Here is a 19,389-nt window from a genome sequence, read left to right on the forward strand (position 1 = left end):
AGCAGAAGAAAGCTCTTTGGGTGCAGGGGGCAGGCGACGGCAAGCGCAGCGCAGCAAGCACAGATGCTGTCTCCTGCTGTGTTCAGGGAAACGGGACTCTGTAGATAATCTTTGTGACAAGGGGCCCCGACATGTTCTTGGGGAGCCCTGTGGCTGGGGCGAGGGAAGAGCCTTACCTGCTGGCGTGTAGGCAAAGGAGGCTGCAAGAGAGGAGGGGAGACCGTCAGTCGCAGCCGAATGCCAGGGCACAGCCGGGGAGCGAGTGGCAGGGCAGGGGGCGGGAGCTGGGGCCAGGCACAGGGCAGCGCAGGGGCATTCACAGGAGCATGGCACACCTCACCCCCGTCAGACCCCAGCCCACATTATATTGGCAGGGGGTGGGTGACACAGAGGCCCTGCTCCCTTTGGGCCCCAGCCTTGTTCCCCTGGAGCTGCCTCTGCCCCAGCTGTCTGGTGCTAGCAGCTACGCTGGGAAGCCCTACTCCGCACTCCCCCAGCACCACCATTGTGACCCCGGGACCCCTGGGAGCCAACGGGCAGCGGGCACAGGGATCCCCAGGGCAGATACCTGCATAAGCGTTCACCAAAGGGTGGCTTGTGAGGTCTCAGCCGAGGACCAGTAGCCCCCTGGGTCGCCATAAGCTCTGCGAGATGGACCCACCGAGAATACCGGAGAAGTCATGTATCTAGGGAGAACGCTGCTGCTAGGACGGGGAGTTAAGGCCGGTCACCAGGAGGGGGCAGCTCGTTCAGGGGGTGGTAACAGATGCTTATCTCCACCTGGTCGCTCGGTACTGCCCTCCTCAGTTCCATACTTAGGGTTGCCAACTTTCTAATGGCATAAAACCGAACACCCCTTCCCTGAGGCTCCGCCCCTGCCCCACCCTTTCTCCGAGGCCCTGCCCCCGCTCGCTCCATCCCCCCTCCCTCTGTCACTCGCTCTCCTCCACCCTGACTCATTTTCACTGGGCTGGGGCAGGGGGTTGGGTTTGGGGTGTGGGAGGGGGCTCCAGGCTGGGGCAGAGGGTTGGAGTGCAGGGGTGGGGGGATATGGGCTCTGGGCTGGGGGTGCAGACTCTGGGTGGGGCCAGAAATGAAGGATTCAGGGTGCAGGAGGGGGCTCAGGGCTGGGGTAGGGAGTTGGGATGTGGGGGATGCAGGGTCCCGGTGGCGCTTACCATGACTCCCAGGAAGCGACCGCCAGGTCCCTGCAGCCCCTAGGTGCAGGGCGCCCAGGGAGGCTCCACGTGCTGCCTTCGCACCCGCAAGCGCCACCCCTGCAGCTCCCATTGGTAGCTGTTCCTGGCCAATGGGAGCTGCAGAGCTGGCACTGGGATGGGGGCAGCGCGCTGAGCCTCTCTGGCCGCCCATGCACCATGGGGCCACAGGGACCTTGTGGCCGCTTCTGGGAGCCATGCAGAGCCCTCTGGGCCCCCACTTCGCCACCGACTGGACTTTTAACGGCCTGGTCAGCGGTGCCGACCGGAGCCACCAGGTCCCTTTCCGACCGGGCGTTCCACTCAAAAAACGGACAGTCAGCAGGGGCCAACGGGTTGGTCTGATGTATTCAGGGTACCAAGAGGCCCCTGGATCCTTCACTGACAGGCCGTTGTCTCCTGGCCGAGGGGCACAGCCAGCCTGGCTGGGAAGCGCGGCCGAGCAGTACTGTATGACTGTGGTTCTCAACCTTTTCTCATTTGCAGACCCGATTGTCGGTATATAATTGAATTCTGTTCAGTCAGTTTTCAGTCTGTGTTTCGCGGCCCCCGCAGACAGTGTGCAGGCCCCCAGGGCGCCGCAGAGCACAGGCTGAGAACCACTGCTGCATGAGATGGGAGAGTGCCTAGGCTCTCGAGTACGTGCTGGGACTTCGTTTGCTATGTAACCAGGTGAGCGTGAAGCAGGGCGGTGAGCGGAGGGGAACAGGTGAGCTGGGTGCACTGTACCTTTGGGAGCAGCGGATCGGGCACACTGCGAGAGCCGGGGACAGGGGCTGGATGCTGCAGGGAGGCGCGGGAGGGCTCGGGGGTTGCAAGGTGCTACTTGCTATCCTGCAGAGAGTGCGGGGCGTACGAGGCCCAGAGGGCAGTGCCGGGGTTGCCCGGGGCCGGTGGAGTGGGGAGCTGACCCCCAGCAGGCACAGACAGGGCTCCCTCATGCTAAGGGCAGGAGGTAGCGAGGTGCCCACAGGTCTGGGCACCCCCAGGAAGCATCACACCCATGTGGGGAGGGGGTGAGCTCTGCACACAGGCTGGCTCTGGGGGGAAGCAGCAGGGCAGTGGGGATGGTGCCTTATATCCCAGGCAGAGCCTGACACGCCCGCATCTAATGTGGAATGGCCCAGTCCATGGCACAGGGTGAGGGGGGTTGGGGCAGTCCCTGGTGCACATGGGAGGGGCTGATCCCTGACCTGAGGTTGGGGCGAGGGCTGGTCGTGGTGCATGGTGGTCAGGGTTGGGGTGGGGGCAGATCCTGGTGAGTGGTGGTGGTCCCTGACATATTGGGGCAGGGGTGGTTCCTGGTGCATGGTGGGTTGTGGTGGGGGTGGTCCCTGGTGCACTGGGCTGGGATCGGTCCCTGGTGCGTGGCGGTGGGTATTGTGGTTGGGAGAGGGGTCCCTGGCATGCTGGAGTGGGATCGGTCCCTAGTGCGTGGTGGTGGGGGTTGTGTGTGTGGGGGGGTCCTTGGTGCACTGGGGTGGGGACAGACCCTGGTGCGTGGGGGTTGGGGTAGTCCCTGGCGCACTGGGGTGTGGGTGGTCCCTGGTGCGTGGTGGTGGGGGCAGACCCTGGTGCGAGGCAATGGGGGTTGGGGTGGTCCCTGGTGCACTGGGGTGTGGGCGCTCCCTGGTGCGTGGCGGTGGGTGTTGGGGTGGGGATGGTCCCTGGCGCACTGGGGTGGGGGCAGACCCTGGTGCGTGGCAATGGGGGTGTGGGTGGTCCCTGGTGCTTGGCGATGGGGGCAGACCTTGATGCATGGTAGTGTGGGTTGGGGTGGTCCCTGGAGCACTGGGGTGGGGGCGGTCCCTGGTGCGTGGCAGTGGGGGTTGGGGTGGGGGCAGATCCTGGTGCGTGGCGGTGGGGGTTGGGGTGGGGGCCGTCCCTGGCGCACTGGAGTGGGATCAGTCCCTGGTGCGTGGCGGTGGGGGTTGGGGTGAGGGTTGTTCCTGGCGCACTGGGATGGGGGTGGTTCCTGGTGCGTGGCAATGGGAGTTGGGGTGGGGGTGGTCCCTGGTGCGTGGCGGTGGGGGTTGGGGTGAGGGTTGTTCCTGGTGCACTGGGATGGAGGTGGTCCCTGGCGCACTGAGATGGGGGTGGTTCCTGTGGCGTGGTGGTGGGGGTTGGGGTGGGGATGGTCCCTGGTGCGTGCCGGTGGGGGTTGGGGTGAGGGTTGTTCCTGGCGCACTGGGATGGAGGTGGTTCCTGGTGTGTGGCAGTGGGGGTTAGGGTGGGGGTGGTCCCTGGTGCGTGCCGGTGGGGGTTGGGGTGAGGGTTGTTCCTGGCGCACTGCAATGGAGGTAGTCCCTGGCGCACTGGGATGGGGGTGGTTCCTGGTGCGTGGCGGTGGGGGTTGGGGTGGGGGTGGTCCCTGGTGCGTGCCGCTGAGGGTTGGGGTGAGGGTTGTTCCTGGTGCACTGGGATGGAGGTGGTCCCTGGCGCACTGGGATGGGGGTGTTTCCTGGTGCGTGGCGGTGGGGGTTGGGGTGGGGGTGGTCCCTGGTGCGTGCCGCTGAGGGTTGGGGTGAGGGTTGTTCCTGGCGCACTGGGATGGAGGTGGTCCCTGGTGCACTGGGATGGGGGTGGTTCCTGGTGCGTGCCGGTGGGGGTTGGGGTGAGGGTTGTTCCTGGCGCACTGGGATGGAGGTGGTCCCTGGCGCACTGGGATGGGGGTGGTTCCTGATGCGTGGCGGTGGGGGTTGGGGTGGGGGTGGTTCCTGGTGCGTGCCGGTGGGGGTTGGGGTGAGGGTTGTTCCTGGCACACTGGGATGGGGGTGGTTCCTGATGCGTGGCGGTGGCGGTTGGGGTGGGGGTGGAGGGGAGCTGGCCTCGCACCCGTGTAATGACTCAGCTCCTTCCTCTTCTTGCGGCGCCAGTAGATCCAGAGGCTGAAGCACATCAGGATGACCCAGCAGGCCCCGCCAATGCCCGCGATGAAGGCCGGCTGCTTCACCACGTCTGTGATCTGCTCGGCCAGGCTCACGTTCTCCCCACTGCTGATAGGCACCGAGCCCTGGTCCAGGGCAGGCTCTGCGGTGGGTACAGGTGGCAAAGGCAAGGCAGTGAGAGGGCGTCTGCATGGCCCGCTGGGGCTGCAGGACTCATCTGCCTGTAGGGCAGAGGAGGGCAGCTGGCACATGTGCCCCTTCATGCCACAACCCCCCTCACGTGGCCAGTGGCTCTGCTGCAACCCCATGAACGCTGCTGGTGCCCATGTCACACACCCCAGCACCCCTGCAGCCAGCATCCCTCTGACCCTGGCAGGCACTGAGCCCCGACACCCACGGCAGAGACTTCCCCTCCCTGCCTGCCCTGCCCGCAGTCTGCTGAGCTCCAAGCAGCCCAGCGCCCCGGCAGCGTGTCCAGACGGCGCCGTCTCACCCTTACTCCAGTGCCTTGCTGCCCCTCACCGCGCATGGGCAGTGCCCAGCTCAGCACAGCACTGCAACGACTCCAGACCTGCAAAGCCTGGGCAGGGAGGGGTGCAAAGGGAGGTCCAGAGGCGAGAGCCGCCACGTGCCCGCTCTGCCGGGCGCACTCACTGATCTGGATGGTGACGGGCACGCTCCTCACTCCCACGCCGGCGCTGGTGACAGCGGCCACCTCAGTGCGGTACAGCACCCCGGGCACCAGCCCCTGCAGCACCGTTGAGTGCACCGTGCCCTCCACGCTCCTGTTGATGTGGAAGCGACTCTCGTTCCCCAGGCACCAGATCTGCCAGGGAGAAGACTCCGGTTACCCATGGCTTCGGGGATGACACGGAGCAGCGCCCCCACCCCCCCGTCCCTCCAAGGGTGCCTGGCATTGGCCCTGCCAGAGCATGCAGGCAGTGCGGGACTTGCCAGTGGGGTCGAACCCTCCCGGCAGCACCTGTGCCTGGCACATTGGATGCACTTGGTGCCCGCCACCTGCAGTGCCACCTTACCCGGTAATCCTGGATGATGCCGTTCTGCTCGCCAGCGGGGGGCGGCTCCCATGACACGCTGATGCTGGTGCTGTTGCCCACTGTTACCACGGAAACCGCCTGAGGGGGGGCACTGGGGGCTGGGAGGGAGGAAAGAGGGTTTAGTGCTAAGCGCTGAGGGGGAGCTGCCCCCTGTGGCAGCACCCCCCGCCCCCGGGACAGGGCTTGGCACTGGCGCCAAGGGGACCGGCCAACCGTGAGCACTATGCCTGGCCCCCAGAGCCTCCTGCGGGCCCCTGGACCTGCCAGGAGAGGGTGGGGACTTTGCACATGCCCAGGGAGCCGGCAGCACCAGGGGAGGACAGCAAGCCCTGCTCCTAGCTCAGGCTCCTGGGCCACGGCTCTGATGAGCCACTGGGCGCCAACACCCTGTCGGCAGAGGCTGGGGAGGGAGCCCGTCCCAGAGCATGGCCACTGGATCCATGACAGGCACTAGGCAGCCACAGCCCATGGCAGGTAAGCATTATGGGACAGCCCGTCCATGGGGCAGGCAGGTTAGCGTTATGCCCAGATGCACGTCACACTCCTCCCCTCACAGCAGCGCCGGACCCCCCAGCCTTCCCTCCCCCTCTGCTCAGTGCCGGGCTACTCTGCCCGAGGAAGCCAAGGAGCGCCAGCTGGGCAGACGTTCATGAGGATCCCGGCCCCTCCCTGCAGACGGCTCCGTCGCTGGCCCATGGCACGGCAGCTGCCTGGGGAGATGCCGGCCCTGCACTGGGGCCGAGCTCTGAGCGGGGGCTGCCACCCCCCACTGACCTTCCTCGGGCGTGCGCACCACCAGCACCTCGCTGTCCAGGCCCTGGAACTCGTCGAAGTAGGGGCGGAGCTTGATCTCGTATTCCTGGCCCTTGTGCAGCTCCAGCAGCACGGCGCTGCGCTGGGCCGGCGCCGGCACGTCCTGCACCAGCCAGGCGCTGCCCCGCGGGCGGTACAGCACCCGGTAGCCCTGGATGAACTGGGCCTGGCGATTCACCTGGGATGGGGGGACCAAGCCACGGGACAGCATTGGGGAGCGCTCGCCTGTGGCCCCAACATGGCCCCCAGCCTCTGGAGAGCTGGAACCAGGCCGCTCCGCATGCTCTGCAGTCCCACCCCATCCACTGCACTGCCCCCCTTCCTCACGACTGACACACCTCCACCCATGCCACCCACTAGCCTCCCCATGCCCTCTGCACCGCCCCTGCCCCTCCAGGGCCCTGCTGCCCCCACCCCCTGCCTGTGCACTGCCCCTGTATGCCACCCACCATCCACAATGCCCTGGCACGCCCACCCAGCTCTCTACACTTCCATGCTCGCCTCCACCTCACCACCCCTGGGCCAAGCCGGAGCCGGTACTCACAGTCCAGGACACCTGGATGGTGGTCGAGGTGAGGATGACGGGCTCCTGCAGCTGTACCACGACCTGGCCGAGCTCGCGCTGCACCTGCCGGTGATCCACCCCCTGCCTGGTGGGGCTGACGTCTGCCAACAAACCCAGCGTGAGTGCGGTGCCCGGAGTCACCCCACTGCACAGGGCAGAGGACAGAGCCACAGGCTCGGGCACAGGTGCCCCACAAGCCAGCCACTGGGCTGGGAACATAACTGTCTCCAGGTGCCCACTAGGCTCTACTGCCCAGGGAGCCTGCAGGGACGGCCAGGAGCCCCTCCCTGTGCTGGGGCCGCTGTACCAATGGCAAGAGCTGGCTCCTGCCTCTCGGCTGCCTGGACACACACCATTGCCCTGTGCTTCTGGAGCAGAGCCCGCAGGGCGGGCCTAGGGGAGACCTCAGGGGGCTTGGGCTGGGCCCCAAAGCCCAGTGCAGGTGCTGATGAGGGAGGCGGGGGCCAAGCAGCCTCTGCATCAGGACAGGCCATGACACTCAGAGCAAGGCTGCTGGGGCACCGTGCTCGGGAAGAGGAAAGGCTCTCCCCGCTGGCCTGGGGCAACAGAAACCCGGGCAGCCTTCGGGTGTCCTTCCAACCAGCCCCCGCCCTGCTCCATGGCCAGGCCTGGGAGACCCCAACCCAGCCCAGTCCCCTGCTGCAGAGCACTCCCAGGCCAACCCAGTCCATTGCCCTCCTCTCGGACCTCGCCCACCCCCCGACTGAGACCCCTGGGCCCTGCCCATCCCCCCATGAGAACCCCTTGGCTCTGCCCATCCCCGCCTTCTGCTCAGCCCCCCAGGGTGGCCTTGGAGCCCCCGGCCCGTGCTTTGCCCTGTGCCCAGGCTGCCTCACCTTGCGTGCGCACCGGCTCCGAGACGGGGCTGGGGTCGCTCAGCCCGTAGGAGTTGGCGGCGCGGATGAGGAAGAGGTAGATGGTGTTGGGGTTCAGGCCGCTCACCGTGTGCTTCTCCACCCGCACGTTATCGGCCACGGTCTGCCAGGTGCTGCCTGCGGACTGGCTGCAATGGGGCATGGGGAGAGGGGTGAGACACAGCCAGGTCATCTGCCACTTCCCTGAGCCCCGGGCAGGGATGGGCAGTGCCCGGGTCTGGCCCGGCCCAGGGGGGCAGCAGCAGCCAGGGCTCGCCACGTGAGGGCGATTCCAGAGTCCGGCAGGCCCAATGGTGCCAGGGCCCAGCACAGAGGTACTACGGAGCCGAGACCCAGCCTGGGCCAGGGCAGGGGCACTTGGCCCCTCTCTCACTGGGTGTCCGAAGGGAAAGCAGAGCCTCCTCTTGGGTTACCAGCACAGCCTGCTCCAAGTGTGAGCCCTGAGCCTGCTACCAGCCATGAGCCCCCGGTGTCACTGGCTTCACCCCTGACTCCCCCATCAGCCTGTGGGCGATGCCGCCCCGGCTGCCATCCCCTCCATGCTGACTGGGCCTGCCAGGAAGGGGCTCCTCCAGCCAGCGAGAAATGGGGGGTGGGATAGGGTCGGGCAGGGAGACCAGGAGCACTCAGGGTGGGTTTGTGTTCCCAGCCCAGGCCCCCTGCCCCATCCCAAAGCTGGCACTCTCTGGGCCCCCCACGTTTTTGTTTTTTGGGGCCTCTCTGGTGGGTGCCCTGGGCAGCAGCGCGTGAGGTGTTACCTGAATGCTTCAATGATGTATGTGGTGGTTGCAGCACCCCCTCTCTGGGGGCTCGGCTTCCAGACCAGGGTCACGCTGTTCTTGGTGACATCTGTGACCAGCGGCACTGAGGGGGGCCCGGGGAGGTGGCCTGGCTCGGAGAGCTGCACCTGGAGGTCAGCCCCAGTCTCTAGAGAAGGACAGATTGACAGACTGACAGTGAGCTCCAGGGAGGCACCGAGTCCAGCCCGGGCGTGTGCTCCCAGATCTGATTCCAGCTCCCAGACCTGGTTCCGTCCGGCAAATTCAGAGCCTTTCACTGCTGCAAACTCAGCCCGTGTTGGCACTGCCAACTCCACCACCCGTGAGCTGAGCTGGGCTGCCACAACCGCTACCTCTGGTGGATGAGGCCAAGGGGGACATGGCAGGGGAGAGGCACAGGGCCAGGCCAGCTGCTTGTGCTGCGCCCATTTTGTGGGCGAGGGACGCCAGTTTCCAGGCCTGCCAGTGCAGCGCGGCTCACCAGCAGTCCATCCCCATGCAGCGCTGGCACTGCAGTTCTGCTCTTGAAGTTCAGCACACGGGCAGGGCCCACTCCCTCGCCAGCGCTCGGTGACGTGTCCCAGGAGGAGCCAAAGGGAACGTGGGCTCAGAGCTTCCTGCAGTGGAGGAGACTTTACACCCATCTGAACCATAGGCGCCGACTCTGCGGGTGCTCCGGGGCTGGAGCACCCATGGGGAAAAATTGGTGGGTGCGCTGCACCCACCGGCAGCTCCCTGCCCGCCCCCCCCCAGCTCACCTCCACCTCCGCTCCTCCCCCGAGCGCGCTGCGTGCCCGCGTTTTCCCCCTAGCTCCGAGCGCTTGCGCCGCGAAACAGCTGTTTCGCGCGGCTGGGAGAGAGGGGGAGGAGGGGGAACGTGGAGCGCTTGGGGAAGAGGTGGAGCCGGGGCAGGGATTTGGGGAAGGGGTCCAATAGGGGCAGGGAGAGGGCGGAGTTGGGGCGGGGACTTTGGGGAAGGGATTGCCATGGGGGTGGGGCAGGGAAAGGGTGGAGTCGGGGCGGGGCGGCGCAAGCACCCACCAGTGCCGGGGAAAGTTGGCACCTATGATCTGAGCACAGCTGCAGGCTAGGGGCTGCTGGAACAGCAGTACAGATGCCCACCCAGAGGGTGTGCCTGGGGTTGGGGAGCAGGGGAAGCCAGCGTGTCTGTAATTCATGTCAGTGAGTGGCACGTGCAGCAATGGCGGTGGGATGTTGGCGCTGAGTCCAAAGCTCTGGAGGGATGCGGTGCCTATGCCTGCAGACCTGGCATTCCCCAGGTTTGCTCACTGAGCGGCCTGTTTGCTCCTCAAAAAACCTGTCTTGGAGAACAGACAGTTCCTGCCCCAGCCATAACAACCGAGCCCGAAGGCTCGGGTTCGGTCCAGGCGTTTGGCTCGCAGGGGCCAGGCGGCCGCGGCCACGTGCAGACCGACCCCCCACCTTCTAGGGCCCGCAGAACAGGGAGCCCGTGTGGCAGTTACCTGCCCTGCCGGCTGTCCCGTGCAGGGGATGCAGCTCGCCAAGCAAGGCCAGCGCTAAGCTCTCCCGTGAGCGACTCTGAGCTATGCACAGGCAAGGCACCCACAGTGACAGCGGCAGGCCTAGGCAGGCCCAGGGAGGCCCATGGGCATTGACCAAAGGGGTTAGAGCCAATTGATCATCCTGTCTGAGCTCCCTCACAGCAAAGGCCAGCGAGCCTCCCGCATTGCTCCTGTGTCCAGCCAAACAAGCACCTTCCCGCCCGGTGTAACCAGCAGGGACCAGCTCCTGCCCTGAGCCCCTGCTAGCGCAGCTATTGGGTGTGTCTGGGCCACTCGCCCCCACGCCCTGGTCCTAGTCCCGGACCTGCCCCTAGCGCAGCTACTGTGTGTGTCTGGGCCCCCACTCGCCCCCACTCCCTGCTCCCATCCCCCGACCTGCCCCTAGCGCAGCTACTGTGTGTGTCTGGGCCACTCGCCCCCACTCCCTGCTCCCAGCCCCCTGACCTGCCCCGACATTGCAGGGCCCAGCAGAACCGGTCCGTTACTGACCTTGCACCACCAGGGCCCCACTCCATGTTGTCTCCCCCGTCGAGCTGGTAGCGACACAGACGTACAGCCCAGAGTCCATCACCTGCACACACAAAGGGAAGCCAGTGAGTAGTGCAGCTGCCATGGGTGAGTCCCTGGCCGGGATGGGACACCGTCTGCACACCCAGAGGGTGCTGTGCACGAGGCTCCGTTCTTGGGTCCCTTTGTAGTGCCGGGATTGCTGACACCCTCCCCCCCCGCCCACCATGCCCTCGGGGCCAGCCAGGCTGCAGCCTGGGGAGGAGTTCTCTGGGGAAGGCACCCGGCTCTCCATGAGAGGAGCTGAGTTTCCACTGGCCGGATCGGCAGCCGGGTGCACGTTTCCTTGGGAGAGACGAAACTGCAACAGCCACCCCAAGCTGTGTAACAGAGCCTGGTCCTGGCCGGGTTTCCGCTCAGATGGGAGCAGCTCCCGGAGGGCAGGTGGCCTGTGTGTCTGGGCATTGCTGCCCCTCCTGCACTGCCCCGCAAGGGGCAGAGGGCTGCCAGGGGGTATAACTCAGGGGGTCAGTGAGAGGGGCCTGGGCCTCGGGGAGTAACGCTCATGGATCGTGGCTGAGGGCTGTCATAGGCACAGCATGAGCTGGGCAGGGAGGGTCAGAGCCGCAGGCTCCCTGGGGCGGTACGGGGCTGAGCGCAGCGATGGAGTGAACCAGTGTCTGAGCCCTTCCCGCAATGCTGTGCCATTTCGAGATCCCAGTGACAATAAATGGCACATCAGTGTCCAGGGACTTCTCAGCCTGAGTTTCAGGGAATGCCTGCCTGCTGGAGGTGCCAGGGCCTGGCACAGCCCAGCCTGCTATCCGCAGTGATCCCCTGGCACTGCTCTCACCGGGATGCCACCGCATGGCGCTGCCACGCACACTCCATACTGCTGGAGCCGGGAGGGCTGCAGGGTATGGGGAGTTCCACTGGCAGAGCAAGGCCTGGGGCAATGTCCTCTGAGCAGGGCAGAGGGTGGCTGCAGACAGGCTGTGCAGAGAGCGTTGGGGGAGCCCGGCCGGGGAGGCAGCAGGCCTGGGGGACAGGAGGGCAGCATGCACAGGGGGGACACTTTAACGTGCCCGTCAGGTGGGGCTGTCCGTGTGACAGGAGCTGCCCCACTTTTCCCCACGAACCGGCATGGCCTGAGGAGGTGGCCGTCCCCGGGGACCATTAACTCATGCTAGCCCTGCTAGCCGCCTGACAGCTCTCATTGCTTCCTGGGCACAGAGCCACAACTGCTATCCACCGATGCTATTAGGTGCGCCGGGAGCCGGCAGATGCATTAACCTCCTGACTCGCACACAACGGCGGCCCAAAGCAAACGTGAAATAGTTCGCTCCCCGCTGACGCCTGCCATCAATTTTTAAAGCACTGTTTAGCGTGAGCTGTGTGTTTTGATAAGTAATTTATGAATAACCTCCACTTTACCCCGGCGCCGCGTCTGACTCCGCCGCGCCAGGCTGCAGACGCGCCTAGCCTACTCCAGGCCAGGGGGAGGACTGCAGCTCCCACAGCACCCCAGCCGTGCCCACCCAGCAGCCCTGCACAAGATAGCGCCTGACGCCCACCTCCTGGAGACAGGAGCCGGCCTGCTCACTGCTGTTATCATGGCTGAATGCCCCTTCCCGTCAGGTGAGCAGGGCCCCATGGTACCAGGTACCCTGCCCTCCCCATCTGAATGTAGGGAAGGCTGCAACAGGTGTGGTTAACAGACAGGTGAGGGTGGGGGAGGGAGGGTGTGGCAGCACAATGTGGCTACATCAGGTGGTGCACAGCCGGGGGACTCAGCGCCCATGGGGAGCAGGGCGTTCTTTGGAATGAGGCCCGGTCCCAAATGGCATTTAGTGCCTGGAACCAGTAGTGCTATCAGCCAGTCTGCACCCCTGATAGGGGCCCCCAGTGCTCCCCGCAGGGAGCTGCTGTTCCCAAGGGTGCTCAGGGCTCTTCGTTCTGCTCCACCAGCCCCCGCCAAATCTGCTCTTTAAAAATAAACGATGGGTGCATGCATGGACACACAGGTGTACACGCTCACACACACGTGTGCTTGTGTGCACACCCACACCCACATATGCACACACACTTTAAGACTCTACTGCTGCGTAATTCGCGCACACACGGAAAAAAAACCCACTGCTCTCCCTTTCCCCCCGCCCAGCCCACTGCCTCAGTTCAAACGCTGCCCACGCAGAGGAAGTGCCATCCCTTACGGCCAAGCCCCCAGAGCTGAGCGGGGCCTTGTCTCCTCGGGAGAGCGGCACCACCTTAAGTGCGGATGTGATTTCAAGCTCATGTAGTCCAACTGGCGCAAGGTTAGGTGGACGTCTAACCCTGGGTTAGTTTAAATCAACTAGGACGGAGTTAGGCCTGGGGCCAGATTTTGAGAAGTGTTTAAGCGTTGCTCAGCTTCGTGTTACAAGGCCTAAGTGACTTAGGAGTCTGAGGGCACGTCTACACCACACGCTATGGCTCTGCACTTAACAGGGATGCGCTGCAGCGCTGGGCTGTAGATCCTTCCTACATCGATGGAAGGGGTTCTTCTATGGATGCAGGTAAACCAATGGAAGCACCGAGGTGAGGGCTACCTGAGGTAAGGCATCCACACTGAGAGTGAGGGCTACCTGCCTGTGGTGCTCAGGGCACAAAACTCTTGTAGCTGGGCCGACCAAAGTTTTAGGTGTAGACCAGGCGTAAGTTTCATTTTCAAAATGACTTGGGGCTTGCCTAGACATCAAACGCTGCAACAGAGAGGCCCTAGCTGGGTGGACTCCAGGGTCAGGACAGTTTAACTGGGTCGCTCAGGGCTGTGGGTTTATACTGACCTAATTTCAGCCCATTTCAGATTGTAAGTCTCATTGAAAGTCAACGGGATGTGGGCTCTTAGGTCACTCACGCTTTGCAGTGCTAAGCGACACCAAAACACCTTCACAAATGTAGGCCTTTGCACACAAATACTGTACCTGTGCAACTGTACTGGGAGAGCAAAGGTGGTAGCAGCCTCTCCTCCATCCCCAGGTGTATTCAGTTCTCAGGGGATAAAGGTGCTCTGTCCCATTGCTGCTGTTCCAGCACAGGGAGGAGAATAAGTGATCCTGGAAGAAGACACCTTTACCGTGAGGTTTCTGGCATGACTATAAAGGCTTGCTGTAGTTACACCGACCAGCCCGGTAGAACAGCGCTCGGGGGTTAGTTCCCGTTGCTCGAGGAGCAGTAGAAGTCACTCCTCTAGCAGAAGGAGTGTGCTCCCAGGGGTCAGCCCAGTGTCGCTGGACCCAGACACTGGCTGGACTCTCCTGCGCAGGGCGGGCTCAGGGACGCTCCTGTTCCCTGGATCTGCTGAAGGTGCCACCCCATGTTGCTCTGCCTGCTCTTGCCAGCCTAGCCAGTTTGGGGACCCCTCCGCCTCCATCTGACTCTGTCCTGGGGTATTTCACAGGTTGAACCAGTGCTGTAAACAACAGAGCCCAGGCCAGTCCACCTGACTGAGGAGCGTGGCAGTCTGGCAAGACAGGTGAGGAAATCAATGTTTCATCCCCTTCCAGTAAAGCAGCTTCCATCTCCTCCCGCCCGCTATGGTCCAGTGCAGTGACGGGTCGCGACCCTGATTCAGTTCAAACAGTGACGCTGAGTGCAACTAACGAGCCAGCGATTCCAGGAGTAAGCGCCCAGCACACCAAGGTACTCAGTCACTAGAAATAAACGTGACCCTCCAAAGCTGTGGTGAACAAAGGGCCTGCTTTCCCCTTGCCTGCCCTTGGGCAGCCATGGACACTAGTGCACGGGTGTGAAACGCTGCCCAATGGGAGCAGCAGCATTTCACGCCCGCGGTGCACAAGGGCAGGGCAATCGGGAATCGGGTCCAATAAGCCCGTACCACGAGAGGCCAACCTAACAAACCCATCCCTGCAGGGAGCAAGACCTGGCTAGCCCTGGCATCACACTGGCTTCCTGCGCAGCTCCAACCCTGCCCTCTGCCCTCCAACCCTGTCCCGGCTCAGCCCTGGGGCTCCCCTCTCCCAGAGCCGCCTCTGCCCGGGGCAGCAGCACTGGCACCGCGGCAGGATTTCCCTGCCCACTCCAGCTCCACACCCGTCCCTCGCACCTCACACCAGCGGGGGGACCAGGGGAGCCTGGAAAAGCCAGTGGGATGCAGTGGCCGTCAAGGTCAATTTGGGAGGGGATCCCAGGGGCTTTTGGAGGTGTGGGGAGAAGCGTGGAAGGGTTCATTGCCCAGCCCCCTGCCCCAGCCTGTCCCCATCGTGCCCCCCTCCCCTGTCTGTGTCTGAGTCAGGCTGCCAGGGCAATGGGGAGAGCCCGGGGAGATGCTTGGCTCCCCTGGCCCAGCAGCTGGGTGGGGGACATGCTGTCCCGTCCTCCTGCTCCTGGATTCCTGCCTTCATTTCTGCTGTCCCGCTATGTCCGGCCCAGCCCCCCGTCCCCGATTCGGCTCCTGTCTGTTACACTCGTTCCTTTCTCTCCTGGTGGCTTGTGTTGGCAAGGCCGGCTGGGCCAGCGGTCTGGACCCTCGCGCACGACTTAGGAGACCTGCACCCAAGTCCCTGCTCTACCCCAGAGACTGCATGGCCTCGAGCAAGTCACTTAGGGCCAGATTTGTAAAGGTATTTAGGCGCCTAGTGGGATTTTCCAAAGCGCCTAACTCCCACTGATTTCAATCTGCCTCACCTGGTCCCGGAATACCTATCAAAATCTGGCCCTCCGGCTCTGTGCTTCAGCTGCCACGCGTGCAGTGAGGAGAAAGCACTTTGCGGCCACACAGGGATTCAGGGACCTGCACCGTGAGACCTGCTAGGGCACCTCTACGAATAACTGCACGGCGGTCTTACCAAGAAGGGGGAGTCAATTTAAAGCAGAACGCAGCCCGGAAAGCTGTACTATGCCAGGTGGACCAATGCACGCAGCAGATTAAATAATCCAGTGTACCTGCATCATGCCGTGGGGCTGTTAAAAAATGTCATCAACAGAACATTCCAGGACAAAACTGAAAGGCCCAGTAAAGCGGCAGCAGCTTACCTGCACGTTTGTGATCTGCAGAGTCCCGTTGTCTAACAGGCTGACCCTGGGGTCCCTGCCCACAACCTGCTGCCCGTCTTTCAGCCACTGGATGCTAGGTAATGGGTTCCCGGTCACATGACATTGCAGCTGGGCTGTAGCATCCGCGGCCAGCGTCTGATTGGCCGGCCCTCGGCGGATGATTGGCGGGATGCGGTCGGATGTCACTTAAGGGGAAAAGCCCAGAGCAGGTGTTAGCGGCTCTCCTAGCCTGCGTCAAGGGCAGAAAACACCCAGCCCTGCTATTGAAGGATGACGTCCTGTACCACGCCCCTTCCCCCAGGTCAGCCGGCCCCACCACCGCAGTGCGACAGCCTCTGAACAGCCCCTCAGCAGGTGCCACATGGGCAGCAGAGAGCAAACTCCATGCCCCTCATCCGGTCATGGTGCCCACCCCGCCCCGAGGAGCCAGCCTGGCCCGCTGGGAGAGGGCAGAGACCCAGGCCCGTATGATCCTTGCGCTGTCTGCTGAGGCTCCCCCATGGGCCCAGGAGTATCCGTTTGGTGGCAGGGCTGCTGCAGTAAGAAGCCCACCCAGCCCAGCCCCCCAGAGACCCTGCCTCTGGGATGGCAATATGAGACTCCCCAAGCAGCCCCAAACTCGCCCCACACAGACCTGCCCCTCCCTGCACAAGGGAGCTTCCACTGAGGCCCCTCCCGTGGGCAGCGCCGCAACACCCTCTCCCCCCCGAGGCCCCTCCCGTGGGCAGCACTGCGACACCCTCTCCCCCCCGAGGCCCCTCCCGTGGGCAGCGCCGCGACACCCTCTCCCCCCCCGAGGCCCCTCCCGTGGGCAGCGCCGCGACACCCTCTCCCCCCCCGAGGCCCCTCCCGTGGGCAGCACCGCGACACCCCCTCCCCCTCCGAGGCCTCTCCCGTAGGCAGCGCCATGACACCCCCTCCCCCCCGACGCCCCTCCCATGGGCAGCGCCGCGACACCCTCTCCCCCCCTGAGGCCCCTACCAAGGGCTCTCCTTAGACGGCACCAGGCACCCGATGCTCCCAAGGGGTAGCTAAACTGTTCCACTCTCTGGAACACCAGCCTTCCTCTGAACAGGGCAATGGGCACAGCCGACCCCGGGTGCCCCATCTCCCTGTGCTACTGCCCCGTGGGTGGCTCTGAGCCTCTCCCCACACGCACCCCTAGCGCTGCACCCTGCTGACAGCTCCGCGCTCACCTTCCTTTGCTGGCCTGTCTGTGATCCATAAATCAGGGGGCCAATTAGAAACAGGCATTTGTGGTGGACGCAGAGGCCTTGGAGCTCAGGCTGTGCTGATTGGGCTGCAGGGGAGGGCATGGGGCAGCTGAGCCGGAGTGCCACGGCAGCAATGTGCCAGCCCCAGGGGAAGGGGGAGCGTGTTGTGCCAGCAGCCACAGCTGGCAGCCAGAGAGCAACCACACAGCGCAGATAGCTAGATGGTGGGTGCCAGGCCACAGAGACCCAGAGTGCAGAGATTGGGGAAGAGAGTGGGAGGTGGCTTCATCTCCTCGGCCCCTCCTATGCTGGGAAAGTGACCAGTGGGGGACCACGGCTAACAGGGGATCTGGGAATTGGCTTCAGACACCACAGCGGAGTGGCAGGCCCCATCTGGCCTGGAGCACACAGGACAGGAAGAGCTGGCACAGACAGAGACGGGAACCCAGCACTTGGTTCCAGTGTCGTCATTTACCCTCACACACCACGTGCGAGATGCAGGACACACCCCATGCCCGTGGGCCCAAGGCAGCCCAGGAGTGCGAGAGCTGGCTGGAGGGCAGGGTCACCCGCTCACTCAGCAGGCTGTGGGTCAAGTCTTCCACACCAGAGCACATCCGGAGCACATCCGTTGTCGGTAGCGGGGAGGCCCAAGATGCAGCACGGGCAGCAGAGAGGAGGGTTATTAGTCACCAGCCCTCGCAGGACTCTTGTCAAGCTGTCAGAATGGGCTGGCAGTGCTGCCCCACAACGTGGCTGCCAGGAGCCAGGGCGCAGAGAGGCCTGTGGGCACCGTATCTTGTGGAGCAGGCCAGCGTGAGGGGCAAAGGGAGGCCTGTCTGGTGAGACCTAAGGCAAGCATTTCATTAGCATAAAAACCTAAAACTAGCTTAGAAGCTGTAAACAAGACACCTGAGTGTTCAAAGTCATGTAGAGAACTCCCAGGCTAAGAGGGACAAATTCCAGCCTACATGCATAAGATGTGGAAAAAGTCATAACCCAAGAGATGATGCATGTGCAGCCAGAGGTGTGCAGTGTAATAAATGTATAAAATATGGACATTTTGGAGCTGTTTGCCGCACCAAAGTAGTCAGGGAGTTGACTCATATTACAAACAATTCAGAGCCTTTGTTTTTGGGATCTCTCACTTGTGATGACACAAAGCCTGTCTGGAGAGTGAAACTAAATATTCCCGGCAAGACTATTGACTTTAAAATTGACTCCGGAGCAGACATCACAGTCATCTCAGAAGGGAACCCCTCCCAGAGCTGAAGTCACCTGACACTGCTTTGACTAGCCCTGGAGGTATTCTGAACTGCATGGGCCAGTTCACCACAGGAACAACTTACAAAGACAAAAACTTTGTATTCAGAGTGTATGTGATGAACGGATGACAGACCAACAACCTTTTCAGCCGCAGCGTGACAGCCATGATGGGCCTAGCAAGAAAGGTGGAAGAACTTGATTGAGAATTTGATGATATTGGACTTTTGAATGGAGATCCAGTACAAATCAGCTTGAGAGACAATGCTGGACCCTACAGTATACGAACACCTGTACCAGCCAGATCTTGAAAGAGACTAGTGGCAGATTTATGCAGATTCAGGGGACATCATTACCTGGTCGTTGTGGACTTTTTCAGTTATATAGAAATAATGTACTTGAAAGTCATAACGTGTCAGTGTGTTATTGAGAAACTGAAGTGCACTTTTGCTCACTTCTGTATTAGAGAATAACTGTTGATGGACAATGAATCATGATTCACCGCAGCAGAATTTATGTCATTCAGAAGGAAATATGATATTGATCGTATTACTAGTAGTGAATGGAGAGCTGTACAGACAACCAAGAAAATCCTACAGCAGAAAGATCCCCTCCTTGCTCTTCTGAGTTACAGATCAACACCAATAGCATCTACTGGATATAGTCCAGCACAACTCCTGATGGGAAGACAACTCAGAAGTACTGTTCCAACTTTGGAAAAGAATCTGTCTCCACAGTGGCCACACATTAAGCCAAATTGGATAAAAAGCAAAAAGCCCACAAACATTTTTACAACAGACATCACTCATTTAGAGAACTGCCAGGTCTAGAACCTGGTGACCGTGTTTATGTCAAACCGGATGGAGAAAAAGGATGTCATGAAAAAAATAATTCATTGCCCAGATCATATGCGATTGAGACCAACAGTGGAGAGTTCAACAGAAACTGTTGACATCTAGTTTGCTCCACAGAGCAAATTCTACAGCTGGCGGACACAAAACAAGAAGATGACTCAAGAATTCCAAACTGACCACAGCCAGCTGTTGTAACTACCGGACAAGCCAGATGTTATGTGTTTGGGTCCTGTAATTAAAAAACCCAGTACGATTTAGAGATCCTTAACAAACTGATACATTCTGAGCTTCGGAGACAGCATGATAATGTAAATATTGTAAATGGTAGGCATGTAGAACTTAAAGGGGGAGATGTAGTGGAATGCTACACTGTATTATACAGTTCAGCCACTAGACTTCACTGTGTGTAAAATACCTTATTTAAGCAATCCTCAGCCATACCTGGCCCAGCATTAAAGGATCTGACGCTGAACACAGCTGAGGTGTAGAAGCGAGCTCTATGACCTATCCACATCTGGTACAGGGACATGACAGATGTGAACGGGGCTTGCCCAACCATGGCTTTGAGTCATTTGAGAATTTGCCTTTGTAGCCCTAATGCTGGGAGGTTTTCTGCGACGTGGCTTGTTTTATGCCGAAGCTGACAACGCCCCCCAGGAGCTAAACAACTCAACTCCAGTTCTGTCTGGCAGGAGCCAGCTGCACCAGAAACGCGGCTGTTGTTGTTCTAAACAGG

General features: G+C 62.0%; 1 protein-coding gene across 1 annotated transcript in view; it reads right to left on the reverse strand.

Moving 5' to 3' along the window:
• ROBO3 (roundabout guidance receptor 3) overlaps positions 1 to 19,389 on the reverse strand; it is a 239,332-nt gene that overhangs the window by 10,025 nt on the left and 209,918 nt on the right. Inside the window, exons 9-18 of the mRNA XM_054005671.1 lie at positions 15,302 to 15,507; positions 10,250 to 10,331; positions 8,196 to 8,364; positions 7,399 to 7,565; positions 6,521 to 6,642; positions 5,938 to 6,154; positions 5,143 to 5,261; positions 4,760 to 4,931; positions 4,053 to 4,247; positions 177 to 200 (exon numbers count right to left, since the gene is read on the reverse strand). Of these exons, the coding sequence (XP_053861646.1) occupies positions 177 to 200; positions 4,053 to 4,247; positions 4,760 to 4,931; positions 5,143 to 5,261; positions 5,938 to 6,154; positions 6,521 to 6,642; positions 7,399 to 7,565; positions 8,196 to 8,364; positions 10,250 to 10,331; positions 15,302 to 15,507 (1,473 nt within the window). The remainder of the gene's footprint in view (positions 1 to 176; positions 201 to 4,052; positions 4,248 to 4,759; positions 4,932 to 5,142; positions 5,262 to 5,937; positions 6,155 to 6,520; positions 6,643 to 7,398; positions 7,566 to 8,195; positions 8,365 to 10,249; positions 10,332 to 15,301; positions 15,508 to 19,389) is intronic.

The sequence above is a fragment of the Malaclemys terrapin genome, chromosome 15 (assembly GCF_027887155.1).
Source record: "Malaclemys terrapin pileata isolate rMalTer1 chromosome 15, rMalTer1.hap1, whole genome shotgun sequence".
Classification (NCBI taxonomy): domain Eukaryota; kingdom Metazoa; phylum Chordata; order Testudines; family Emydidae; genus Malaclemys; species Malaclemys terrapin.